This window comes from Nerophis lumbriciformis, linkage group LG10 (assembly GCF_033978685.3).
Source record: "Nerophis lumbriciformis linkage group LG10, RoL_Nlum_v2.1, whole genome shotgun sequence".
NCBI lineage: Eukaryota > Metazoa > Chordata > Actinopteri > Syngnathiformes > Syngnathidae > Nerophis > Nerophis lumbriciformis.
The window spans coordinates 54,670,692-54,683,830 of NC_084557.2; the positions used below are offsets into that span (position 1 = coordinate 54,670,692).

At 43.9% G+C, this 13,139-nt stretch overlaps 1 protein-coding gene across 10 annotated transcripts in view; it reads right to left on the bottom strand.

The window, feature by feature from the left end:
* LOC133612196 (DENN domain-containing protein 2A) overlaps positions 1–13,139 on the bottom strand; it is a 70,815-nt gene that overhangs the window by 213 nt on the left and 57,463 nt on the right. For 7 of the 10 annotated variants that reach the window (XM_072914003.1, XM_072914004.1, XM_072914005.1 and 4 more), the window contains 7 exons: positions 8,463–8,603; positions 8,253–8,401; positions 4,668–4,845; positions 4,408–4,612; positions 1,982–2,293; positions 307–393; positions 1–235 (listed from right to left, as the gene is read on the bottom strand). The exon at positions 1–235 is cut by the window's left edge and continues 213 nt beyond it. In XM_072914003.1, coding sequence (XP_072770104.1) covers positions 204–235; positions 307–393; positions 1,982–2,293; positions 4,408–4,612; positions 4,668–4,845; positions 8,253–8,401; positions 8,463–8,603 — 1,104 coding nt within the window. In that variant the 3' untranslated portion in view covers positions 1–203. The remainder of the gene's footprint in view (positions 236–306; positions 394–1,981; positions 2,294–4,407; positions 4,613–4,667; positions 4,846–8,252; positions 8,402–8,462; positions 8,604–13,139) is intronic. The other 3 variants (XM_072914010.1, XM_072914009.1, XM_072914008.1) reach the window with 3 other exon arrangements.

The window sequence follows — 13,139 nt, forward strand, 5'->3', positions numbered from 1 at the left end:
GGAGATAATGTGACAACAACAACAAAAAAGAAAGAACATAAATAAAGTGAAAGCCTCCTGTTGAAGTTGAAGTAGAAGTTGTACTAAACTTCTACAGGAAAGACTTGGAATGCTTAAGAAAGACTTTGAATGTCCGGGAATGTGAGAAGAAAGTATTTACAAAGCTGACGCTGGAAGATGCCCTCAACAAACTCCACAGGAAGTCATTTCTTAGAGAGGAACTTCATCTTGTTTCCTTTAAAAGAAAGAAAAGAAAACATGTTGGTACAACTCTTCAAATGTTCTGCTGCTCAACCAAAGTCTCACCTAAGCCTTTCAAGAACTTGTTGACCCCTCGCTGCTCGCTGCCAGGAAGTGAGTCCAGATACTCCTGCGCCCTCACCTCAAACAGACCTGCAGGAACGCACACATTACTCATGGGGATTTATTGTGCCTGAGCCACACAACTTCAGAAGAAATAAACAGCAAGTGCAGGCAGCTTGTTGTCATTTTGAAAACTGGGGAAGCTGACTTTATTAGAGAGGAGCTCACGTTGGGATCTTCTAACTCCATCAGACTTTTTCCACCTAGACATAACTCAAACCTCTTCACCATGAAGTGGACGAGCTAACAACATGATTGTTGTGAAGGGATGCTAAGTTCACTCCACTCCACCTGTCTGCATATCAACTATTCATCTTACAATCCCATCAACTTCTTTCTAACAAGCAACAATATTCCACTTTCAACTGAAGCTCAAAGCTAAACCTCTTAACATCCGCATGCACATGCGAGCTGTAAGCCAGACCTGGTCAAAATTGGTCCCGCAGGCCACATTAAGATTTTCAATCCGGCCCGCCGGACGTTCTACATCATTATTTTAGACCTTTAACATCAAAAGTATATTTTCCATTATGATGTGCAGTGATGTTTTTAAATGATCGTTAAGTCTATAGAAAGTATTTCAATGGTTGAAATCTGCACTTTTGTTATTGCAGTAATCTAGGTCACAGCAGCTCAGACCAGAGTGGGCGGGGCTTGTTTACAGAGCAGCCAGCCCCAAACACACATGTCAGGAACAGATGCAAAAGCACATTTGTACAACAAATGTCTGCATAAAAGTGATAATATATCATATTGTAGGTGTTTATGACCCTTTGCATATTTTGCTGTTTGTTACTTTTTTGTTGTGTTTTGCTTGATTGTAAAAGAGGAGCGATGTTCATATGTTGTTAATATTCAGTGTTTTATGGTTCATAGTTCATATTGTGAATCCCACCTTCTTTATTTTTATGTGCATTTTGGGTGTCCCATTCAGTAAAAAGTGTAAAATGACATTCTGTTTTTCTGAGGTGATCTGTCAGAACTTGTTTACAACTCTAAGGAACATTGTGACTTTTGCTATTAGTGATCCTGGAAAAGAGGGAGCCAAACACACATACTGTACAGCAGGTTTTTACAGATAAATGTGTGTATTTAATGTATACACACATACACATTGGCCCCCCAGACACATCTTTTCACTCAATGTGGCTCCCGAGTCAAAATATTTGCCCAGCTTTGCTGTAATCTAATAAAGTAAATCATCCTTCTGACTTTTGTTCAGAAAAAGGAACATAGCAAAAGTCCAGAGATGTAATATTGACTAAACTACTTGACTTCTTTGCATTCATTTTACAATACTTTTTATTACATCGAGCCTATTTCAAGAAGAGAGTACATTTCCACCTGAGGCTCAGTGCTAAGCACACACAAAGTGAAGCCAGCCTCCTGATTCTCACATATCATCAATTCATTAGCTGACAAAGCTCACTTGTTCAACTTAAGGAAGCTCACTCCATTCAATCCTCTTGCAACATGCAGTCAGTCTTATGCTGACACTAAATTGTTTGAGTTGACTTCATTTCCATTTTCACAGCAGGAAAGTAACAATGTGTTAATGGCGCCCTCTGCTGGTCTCTAATGGAACTTCCCACATGTGCAACCATCCTAAGTCTTGTACCTCTGAGGCCTTGTCTGCGCAGCTCCCTCTCCTGGATGAAGCCTGCAAACATCTGCGTCTCCATGAACACCTCCAGGAACCTCCTCAAACTCTTGGAGGTCACCGCCTTACGAAAGGCCTCCCGCTGGAAGGAGGAGGAAGAGGAGGAGGAGGAGGAGGAGGAGGAGCAGGCGGGTGTTGTGGGCGACGAGACCGATGACGACTCGTCCTCCCGCTCGGCCCCGCCCATGAAGAGCGAGTAATGGCCAACCATTTCCACGAAGAAACGCACGAAAGCCTCCGACACCACCGCGCTGAGGGAGCTGGAGTCTGCTAGGAAAAACGCTAGTCAAAGATCCTTCATATGACAGGAGTACTATGCTGTTTTCAAGACCGACTGCACAAATACTAGTCAAAGATCCTCTATATAACAGGAGTACTATGCTGTTTTTGAGGAACTACTGGAACAACACTAATTGAAGATCCTCTATACGACAGGAACACTGCTGTTTTTGAAGACCGACAGTGAAAACGCTAGTCAAAGATACTCTATACAACAGGAACACTGCTGTTTTTGAAGACCGACAGTAAAAACGCTAGTCAAAGATCCTCTATATGACAAGAACACTGCTGTTTTTGAAAACCGACAGTAAAAACGCTAGTCAAAGATCCTCTATATGACAGGAACACTGCTGTTTTTGAAGACCGACAGTAAAAACGCTAGTCAAAGATCCTCTATACAACAAGAACACTGCTGTTTTTGAAGACCGACAGTAAAAACGTTAGTCAAAGATCCTCTATGCGACAGGGACACTGCTGTGTTTGACGACCGACAGTAAAAACGCTAGTCAAAGATCCTCTATACGACAAGAACACTGCTGTTTTTGAAGGCCGACAGTAAAAACACTAGTCAAAGATCCTCTATACGACAGGAACACAGCTGTTTTTGAAGACCGACAGTAAAAACGCTAGTCAAAGATCCTCTATATGACAGGAACACTGCTGTTTTTGAAGACCGACATTAAAAACGCTATTCAAAGATCCTCTATACAACAAGAACACTGCTGTTTTTGAAGACCGACAGTAAAAACGCTAGTCAAAGATCCTCTGTACGACAGGAACACTGCTGTTTTTGAAAACCGACAGTAAAAACGCTAGTCAAAGATCCTCTGTACGACAGGAACACTGCTGTTTTTGAAAACCGACAGTAAAAACGCTAGTCAAAGATCCTCTGTACGACAGGAACACTGCTGTTTTTGAAGACTGAAAGTAAAAACGCTAGTCAAAGATCCTCTATACGACAAGAACATTGCTGTTTTTTAAGACCGACAGTAAAAACGCTAGTCAAAGATCCTCTATACGACAGGAACACTGCTGTTTTTGAAGACCGACAGTAAAAACGCTAGTCAAAGAAGTACTCTTCCTTTTTAGGGACCTTCTGGAACAACACAAATCAAAGATCTTCCACATGACAGGAACACTCTGCTGTTTTTGATGTCTTACTGCAAAACGCTAGTCCAAAATATTTTACATTTCAGGGGTGCTCTGCTGTTTTTGAGGACCTAGTGCAAAAACGCTGGTCAAAGATCCTCTATATGACAGAAGTACTTTGCTGTTTTAAGGACCTTCTGGAACATCTCAAATCAGAGATCTTTTATCTGACAGGAACAGTCTGCTGTTTTCGATGTCTTAGTACAAAACGCTAGTCAAAGAGCCATTACACGTCCGGAATGTTCTGCTCTTTTTGAGGACCTATTGCAAAAAGCTTGTCAAAGATCTTCCATATGAGAGGTGGAGTGTGTTGTTTTTAAGGGCCTTTTGGAACAACACTAATCAAAGATCTTCCACATCAAACTGTGGTGCGTGTACCGCTCGTGGTACGGTACGCGGGCTCCATCTAGTGGTACGCCAAATAATCCCTTGATTAAAGTACAGTGTTTTATTTTTCCTTTATTCAAACACAGTGTTACCGTTCAAACTGTGTGTAATGTTACCGTGGCAAAATATTAAGCATACGTGTCAAATAAAACCCCTGGCATGTTTTTTAATGAATATTTAGGCCTACTACGCTCCTGTATTGTAATGTGGGTCATTACGGTGGCACTTGGAGGGCCAAGATTGTTCTAGTAGTTGGTGACAGGAGTACTCTGCTGTTTGTAAGGACCTATACTGGAACAACACAAATCAAAGATCTTCTACATGACAGGAACACTGCTATTGTTGATGTTTTACTGCAAAGCGCTAGTCAAAGATCCTCTAAACATAAGAGCAGTCATAGAAAAAGACCAATGCTGTAGTAACTACAGGAGCACTTTACTGTTTTTAAGGACCTATACTGGAACTACACCAATCAAAGATCATCTCTGGAATATATATACCAGTCAGTGCTCTGCTGTTTTGACCTGCAGCAAATCAAAGATCCTCTAAGTCCACCACTTCCTGCTCACCACTGGGAAGTTCTCCTTTCTCACAGGCCAGCTCCCTCCTCTTCTCCAGCACATGTTCCAGCGCCGCCTGCAGCTTGTGAGGCAGGATGGAGTCCTCGTCGTCCAGCTTGAGGAGACAAAGACGTGTTGAAAGTCCATCGTGGACACATTCAGCTTCTCTCACCTGCCGGAGGAAGCGGCTGTTGCCCAGGTCCACCACCAGGACCTGCAGGAGACCAGCCGGTTATTGTCCTGCTGACTGGAGGACAGCAAAGACTTACTTCTTCTATGGGCAGCTCCTTCAGTCGAGGCAGCGAGCTGGAGAGCAGGCCCACGATGAAGGGGGTGGGCGTGCACACGATGTCCAGCATGGAGGGCGGCAGCACGGGGATGTAGGTGTGCTGCCACGTCAGCGGGTAGAGCAGCGCCACCACGGCGTGGCAGCACTGGGACAAGGTGCTGCAGGACAGGTGGGAGAACATTACCAAACACACAGCACACATGCTTTTAGGCCAGGGTTCTTCAACTCTACTGTTGTGAGGGCCACACTTCACTAACTAGCACACTAACTAGCTACATTTTCCTGGAGCTTGGCTACTTCTTAACTAGTAGCTTTGCCAGTAACTTAGCTACTTTTACAGCCATGAGCTAACATCAAAGCTACAAAGAGAAGCCAGGCCAAAAGAAAAGATCATGTATAAAATGCAAAAGTTAGTAACTGCCAAAAAGGAGAGGACTAAAAAGGGAGCCTTGAGGAACGCCTCAGTTCTATGTTTGCTAGTAAGGTTGTAATGTCGATGCAAGCATGTGTTGACAGTGGTCTAAGTCTACACCATGACAGTGGTCTAAGTCTACAACATGACAGTGGTCTAAGTCTACAACATGACAGTGGTCTAAGTCTACAACATGACAGTGGTCTAAGTCTACACCATGACAGTGGTCTAAGTCTACAACATGACAGTGGTCTAAGTCTACAACATGACAGTGGTCTAAGTCTACACCATGACAGTGGTCTAAGTCTACAACATGACAGTGGTCTAAGTCTACAACATGACAGTGGTCTAAGTCTACAACATGACAGTGGTCTAAGTCTACACCATGACAGTGGTCTAAGTCTACAACATGACAGTGGTCTAAGTCTACAACATGACAGTGGTCTAAGTCTACACCATGACAGTGGTCTAAGTCTACAACATGACAGTGGTCTAAGTCTACAACATGACAGTGGTCTAAGTCTACAACATGACAGTGGTCTAAGTCTACAACATGACAGTGGTCTAAGTCTACAACATGACAGTGGTTTAAGTCTACAACAAGACAGTGGTCTAAGTCTACAACAGGACATTGGTCTAAGTCTACAACATGACAGTGGTCTAAGTCTACAACATGACAGTGGGCTAAGTCTACAACAAGACAGTGGTCTAAGTCTACAACATGACAGTGGTCTTAGTCTACAACATGTCAGTGGTCTAAGTCTACACCATGACAGTGGTCTAAGTCTACAACAGGACAGTGGTCTAAGTCTACAACATGACAGTGGTCTAAGTCTACAACATGACAGTGGTCTAAGTGTATAACATGACAGTGGTCTAAGTCTACAACAGGACATTGGTCTAAGTCTACAACATGACAGTGGGCTAAGTCTACAACATGACAGTGGTCTAAGTCTACAACATGACAGTGGTCTAAGTGTATAACATGACAGTGGTCTAAGTCTACAACATGACAGTGGTCTAAGTCTACAACAGGACATTGGTCTAAGTCTACAACATGACAGTGGTCTAAGTCTACAACATGACAGTGGTCTAAGTCTACAACATGACAGTGGTCTAAGTGTATAACATGACAGTGGTCTAAGTCTACAACATGACAGTGGTCTAAGTCTACAACATGACAGTGGTCTAAGTCTACAACATGACAGTGGTTTAAGTCTACAACAGGACAGTGGTCTAAGTCTACAACATGACAGTGGTCTAAGTCTACACCATGACAGTGGTCTAAGTCTACAACAGGACAGTGGTCTAAGTCTACAACATGACAGTGGTCTAAGTCTACAACAGGACAGTGGTCTAAGTCTACACCATGACAGTGGTCTAAGTCTACACCATGACAGTGGTCTAAGTCTACAACATGACAGTGGTCTAAGTCTACAACAGGACAGTGGTCTAAATCTACAACATGACAGTGGTCTAAGTCTACAACATGACAGTGGTCTAAGTCTACAACATGACAGTGGTCTAAGTCCACAACATGACAGTGGTCTAAGTCTACAACAGGACAGTGGTCTAAATCTACAACATGACAGTGGTCTAAGTCTACAACATGACAGTGGTCTAAATCTACAACATGACAGTGGTCTAAGTCTACAACATGACAGTGGTCTAAGTCTACAACATGACAGTGGTCTAAGTCTACAACAGGACAGTGGTCTAAGTCTACAACAGGACAGTGGTCTAAGTCTACAACATGACAGTGGTCTAAGTCTACAACAGGACAGTGGTCTAAGTCTACAACATGACAGTGGTCTAAGTCTACAACATGACAGTGGTCTAAGTGTACAACGTGACAGTGGTCTAAGTCTACAACGTGACAGTGGTCTAAGTCTACAACATGACAGTGGTCTAAGTCTACAACATGACAGTGGTCTAAGTCTACAACAAGACAGTGGTCTAAGTCTACAACATGACAGTGGTCTAAGTCTACAACATGACAGTGGTCTAAGTCTACAACAAGACAGTGGTCTAAGTCTACAACATGACAGTGGTCTAAGTCTACAACATGACAGTGGTCTAAATCTACAACATGACAGTGGTCTAAGTCTACAACATGACAGTGGTCTAAATCTACAACATGACAGTGGTCTAAGTCTACAACATGACAGTGGTCTAAGTCTACAACATGACAGTGGTCTAAGTCTGCAACATGAAAGTGGTCTAAGTCTGCAACATGACAGTGGTCTAAGTCTACAACATGACAGTGGTCTAAGTCTACAACATGACAGTGGTCTAAGTCTACAACAGGACAGTGGTCTAAATCTACAACATGACAGTGGTCTAAGTCTACAACAGGACTTTGGTCTAAGTCTACAACAAATGAACAATGCAAATGAAAGCCCCACTTTAGTCATAATTTTTGCGCTAAAGAAACTTCTTTCTGACTTTCAGGCCAAACTTCTTCTGTTTGTTTGATGTTGTCATGACTGCCACAAGTGGTGGAAAAGTGTATTACAACCAAGTGCCACTTTAGCCCACACATTACATAGCAGGGCTGAGAAACACTGGCTTCAAGTCAACTATTTTGTTATCTACAAATAATAATGATTGACACAAATCTTGGGTAATAACAGGACAAAAATATTTGTTTTGAAGTCTTGTAATTTAGTGCAAATATTTTTTAATGATATGATAAGTGGTAAAAAAAAAAAGCTTTTGACATCAGAAGAGAGTGCAATGCAAATGTCTACCACAGGGTGGCGGTAAATTGCATGTTCTTTATTGCGGGCAGAAGAATGCGTTGTGAGCAGGAGTGGAATATTATTACACTTGGAAAAAAGACTTCTAACTTCATCTGCTCACATTTTGTTCATTAGAAAAACCAAAGTGAAATTTCCACTCCAAATGTGATTTTATCTGTTTTCATTTTATGAGCTGAAGCATCATTTCTTTATGAGCTCCTGATTCAAAATGTCTGCAGCCACTAAAGTTGCAGCACAGCTAATAAAGTAGAGTGTTAGCTGACCCTGACAGGAGAACTTTCCAACATTCCTTCCTCTCTTCCACACCTTTTTGTTTCCTTGCAATGTTTTGTCCCAAAGTGTCTGTGGAAGAAGGCGGGGAGAAATGTGAAGGAAGGAGCTGGAGGCCAACCTGAGCTTGCCGGCGGTGAAGATGATCCTGCGCTCCAGGAGCAGCGAGGCGAAGACCCGCAGGAGAAGGCGAAGACTCAAGGAGGAGAAGAGACACTCAAAGTCCACGTGTTCCAGGCGGGAATCTGACGGCCGACACAACTCCATCACCTGCGGCAGGAAGCAGGAAGTTAAGGCCGTGTGAGAGACGCCTCGCCTGGAGCTTCTCTACCTCTGTTCCTGAGCCCGGGAGGAAGTTCTTGACAGTGATGGTCCTTCCTGGAGCAGGAAAAGGAGCTTCCATGATGCCTCTCATGAAAGGCTGCACCAGGGCAGGCGAGATAGCTCGTCTCTTCTCCACCTCGTCCAGGATCTGTCAACACATGCAGGAGCAGCAGCCTTCATCTTCCAAACAAAGCTGAGGAGCTTCATTGCAGCAGACTGAGGCTGACAGGGTGACCACACCTCAACTGACCTACACTCTTAGAAATAAAAGTGCTAAGTAGAACCATATAAGGTTCTTCGGCTCGTCCTCATAGGAGAACCCTTTTTGGCTCCAGGTAGAACCTTTTCATAAAGGTTCCACCTGGAACCCTTTTGTTAAAGTTAAAGTTAAAGTTAAAGTACCAATGATTGTCACACACACACTAGGTGTGGCGAAATTATTCTCTGCATTTGACCCATCACCCTTGATCACCCCCTGGGAGGTGAGGGGAGCAGTGGGCAGCAGCGGTGGCTGCGCCCGGGAATCATTTTTTGGTGATTTAACCCCCAATTCCAACCCTTGATGCTGAGTGCCAAGCAGGGAGGTAATGGGTCTCATTTTTATAGTCTTTGGTATGACTCGGCCGGGATTTGAACTCCCAACCTACCGATCTCAGGACGGACACTCTAACCACTAGGCCACTGAGTTGAGTTGGAGGGTTCTACCTAGAACTGTGTGTGTAAGGTTCCACCCAGAACCCCCCATGAGAGGTTCTACAAAGAACCCACGCAGGGAGTTCCACTAAGAACCCTTTCATGTTTCAAGGGTTTCATCTAGAACCCACACAGGGAGTTCCACTAAGAACCCTTTCGTATTTCAAGGGTTTCATCTAGAACCCACACAGGGAGTTCCACTAAGAACCCTTTTGTATTTCAAGACTTTCATCTAGAACCCACGCAAGGAGTTCCACTAAGAACCCTTTCGTATTTCAAGGGTTTCATCTAGAACCCACACAGGGAGTTCCACTAAGAACCCTTTCGTTTGTCAAGGGTTTCATCTAGAACCCATGCAGGGAGTTCCACTAAGAACCCTTTCATGTTTCAAGGGTTTCATCTAGAACCCACACAGGGAGTTCCACAAATAACTCTTTCATGTTTCAAGGGTTTCATCTAGACCTGACACAGGGGGTTCTAAAAACATCCCTTTTCAAAGGTTTTCACCGATAACCATCTTGTCTTCTGAGGGTTCTATAAAGAACCATATTGTATTCTACAGATCAGTTTAGTTCATATTATATTGTGGTCATTTATCATGTTGACATTGAACAAACATTCAAAACATTTTAATGAGAAAAACATTTATTTAAAGATAGGCACCATTATTGGCAAATGTTATCAGGAAGTATGTCCCTGGTGACACAGGATCTTACCCATGCTTTCAACAATCCCTGAAGAACTCTTTCTTCCAAAAACGGTTCTCTGGATCAAAATAGTTCTTACTGGAACCCTTAGTGTTAGTGAGAACCCTTTTAAACCAATTATTCAGAAAATGGGTTTTAAAGGGTTTTCTGGATCAAAATGGTTCTTACTGGAACCATTAGCGTTACCAAGAACCCTTGAAAAACCCTTTCTTCGGGAAAGGGTTTTTCAGAAGCAAATGGTTCCAGTTAGAACCTCAGCCCTTGTAGAAGAACCCTTTTAGAACCCTTATTTCTAAGAGTGTACAGGACTAAAGGCCTACTGAAATGCCATTTTCTTATTTAAACGGAGATAGCAGGTCCATTCTATGTGTCATACTTGATCATTTCGCAATATTGCCATATTTTTGCTGAAAGGATTTAGTAGAGAACATCGACGATAAAGTTCGCAACTTTTGGTGGCTGATAAAAAAGCCTTGCCTGTACTGGAAGTAGCAGACGAGTAGCGTGACGTCACAGGTTGTGGAGCTCCTCACATCTGCACATTGTTTACAATCATGGCCACCAGCAGCGAGAGCCATTCGGACCGAGAAAGCGATGATTTCCCCATTAATTTGAGCCAGGATGAAAGATTTGTGGATGAGGAAAGTGAGAGTGAAGGACTAGAGGGCAGTGGGAGCCATTCAGATAGGGAAGATGCTGTGAGACCTGATATTCAGCTGGGAATGACTAAAACAGTAAATAAACACAATATACTCTATTAGCCACAACACAACCAGGCTTATATTTAATATGCCACAAATTAATCCCGCATAACAAACACCTCCCCCCTCCCGTCCATATAACCCGCCAATACAACTCAAACACCTGCACAACACACTCAATCCCACAGCCCAAAGTACCGTTCACCTCCCCAAAGTTCATACAGCACATATATTTCCCCCAAATCCCCAAAGTTACGTATGTGACATGCACATAGCGGCACGCACGTACGGGCAAGCGATCAAATGTTTGGAAGCCGCAGCTGCATGCGTACTCACGGTACCGCGTCTGCGTATCCAACTCAAAGTCCTCCTGGTAAGAGTCTCTGTTGTCCCAGTTCTCCACAGGCCAATGGTAAAGCTTGACTGTCATCTTTCGGGAATGTAAACAATGAAACACCGGCTGTGTTTGTGTTGCTGAAGTCGGCCGCAATACACCACTTCCCACCTACAGCTTTCTTCTTTGCTGTCTCCATTGCTCATTGAACAAATTGCAAAAGATTCACCAACACAGATGTCCAGAATACTGTGGAATTTTGCGATGAAAACAGACGACTTAATAGCTGGCCACCATGCTGTCCCAAAATGTCCTCTACAATCCGTGACGTCACGCGCTGACGTCATCATACCGAGACGTTTTCAGCAGGATATTACGCGCAAAATTTAAAATTGCACTTTAGCAAGCTAACCCGTGTTGCAATGTTAAGATTTCATCATTGATATATAAACGATCAGACCTCGTGGTCGCTAGTAGTGGCTTTCAGTAGGCCTTTAAAGTCTCGTAGGTCACCAAAGTTGTACAGTGAATGAGAGGTCAAGGACTTAAAAAGATGTTTCACATAATAAATAATCCACGTGTTTGTAGTGAATGATGCTGTACTCCACGTGCCTGGACATTGTCCTACAAGTTGTGCACATTGAACTTCATTCTTTTCGCTGTGAGAAGAAATCGTTCGGTCGAGTCGTGTGTCCGCAACCCAAAATGTTCAAAGAGCCATATTGGACCAAAAATACCCAAAAAATCGGTCTGGAGTCGCAAAAAAATAAAAGCCTAGTATAAGTGTTATAATGAAGGCAACACATGATGTAAGTGTCTATATTAGCCTACTATCAAAATGACCTTAAAAGTCTTATATAAGTATTATAATGAAGGCACTTATAGGTGCGGCATAAGGCTGCATCTACTGTGGCTACAAGCACTTATAGGTGCGGCATAAGGCTGCATCTACTGTGGCTACAAGCACTTATAGGTGCGGCATAAGGCTGCATCTACTGTGGCTACAAGCACTTATAGGTGCGGCATAAGGCTGCGTCTACTGTGGCTACAAGCACTTATAGGTGCGGCATAAGGCTGCATCTACAAGCACTTCTAGGTGCGGCATAAGGCTGCATCTACAAGCACTTATAGGTGCGGCATAAGGCTGCATCTACAAGCACTTCTAGGTGCGGCATAAGGCTGCATCTACAAGCACTTATAGGTGCGGCATAAGACTGCATCTACTGTGGCTACAAGCACTTATAGGTGCGGCATAAGGCTGCATCTACTGTGGCTACAAGCACTTATAGGTGCGGCATAAGGCTGCATCTACAAGCACTTATAGGTGCGGCATAAGGCTGCATCTACAAGCACTTATAGGTGCGGCATAAGGCTGCATCTACTGTGGCTACAAGCACTTCTAGGTGCGGCATAAGGCTGCATCTACAAGCACTTCTAGGTGCGGCATAAGGCTGCATCTACATGCACTTATAGGTGCGGCATAAGGCTGCATCTACTGTGGCTACAAGCACTTATAGATGCGGCATAAGGCTGCATCTACAAGCACTTGTAGGTGCGGCATAAGGCTGCATCTACAAGCACTTCTAGGTGCGGCATAAGGCTGCATCTACTGTGGCTACAAGCACTTATAAGTGCGGCATAAGGCTGCATCTACAAGCACTTGTAGGTGCGGCATAAGGCTGCATCTACAAGCACTTCTAGGTGCGGCATAAGGCTGCATCTACAAGCACTTATAGGTGCGGCATAAGGCTGCATCTACTGTGGCTACAAGCACTTATAAGTGCGGCATAAGGCTGCATCTACAAGCACTTGTAGGTGCGGCATAAGGCTGCATCTACAAGCACTTCTAGGTGCGGCATAAGGCTGCATCTACAAGCACTTCTAGGTGCGGCATAAGGCTGCATCTACAAGCACTTCTAGGTGCGGCATAAGACTGCATCTACAAGCACTTCTATGTGCGGCATAAGGCTGCATCTACAAGCACTTCTAGGTGCGGCATAAGGCTGCATCTACAAGCACTTGTAGGTGCGGCATAAGGCTGCATCTACAAGCACTTCTAGGTGCGGCATAAGGCTGCATCTACAAGCACTTCTAGGTGCGGCATAAGGCTGCATCTACAAGCACTTCTAGGTGCGGCATAAGACTGCATCTACAAGCACTTCTATGTGCGGCATAAGGCTGCATCTACAAGCACTTCTAGGTGCGGCATAAGGCTGCATCTACAAGCACTTCTAGGTGCGGCATAAGGC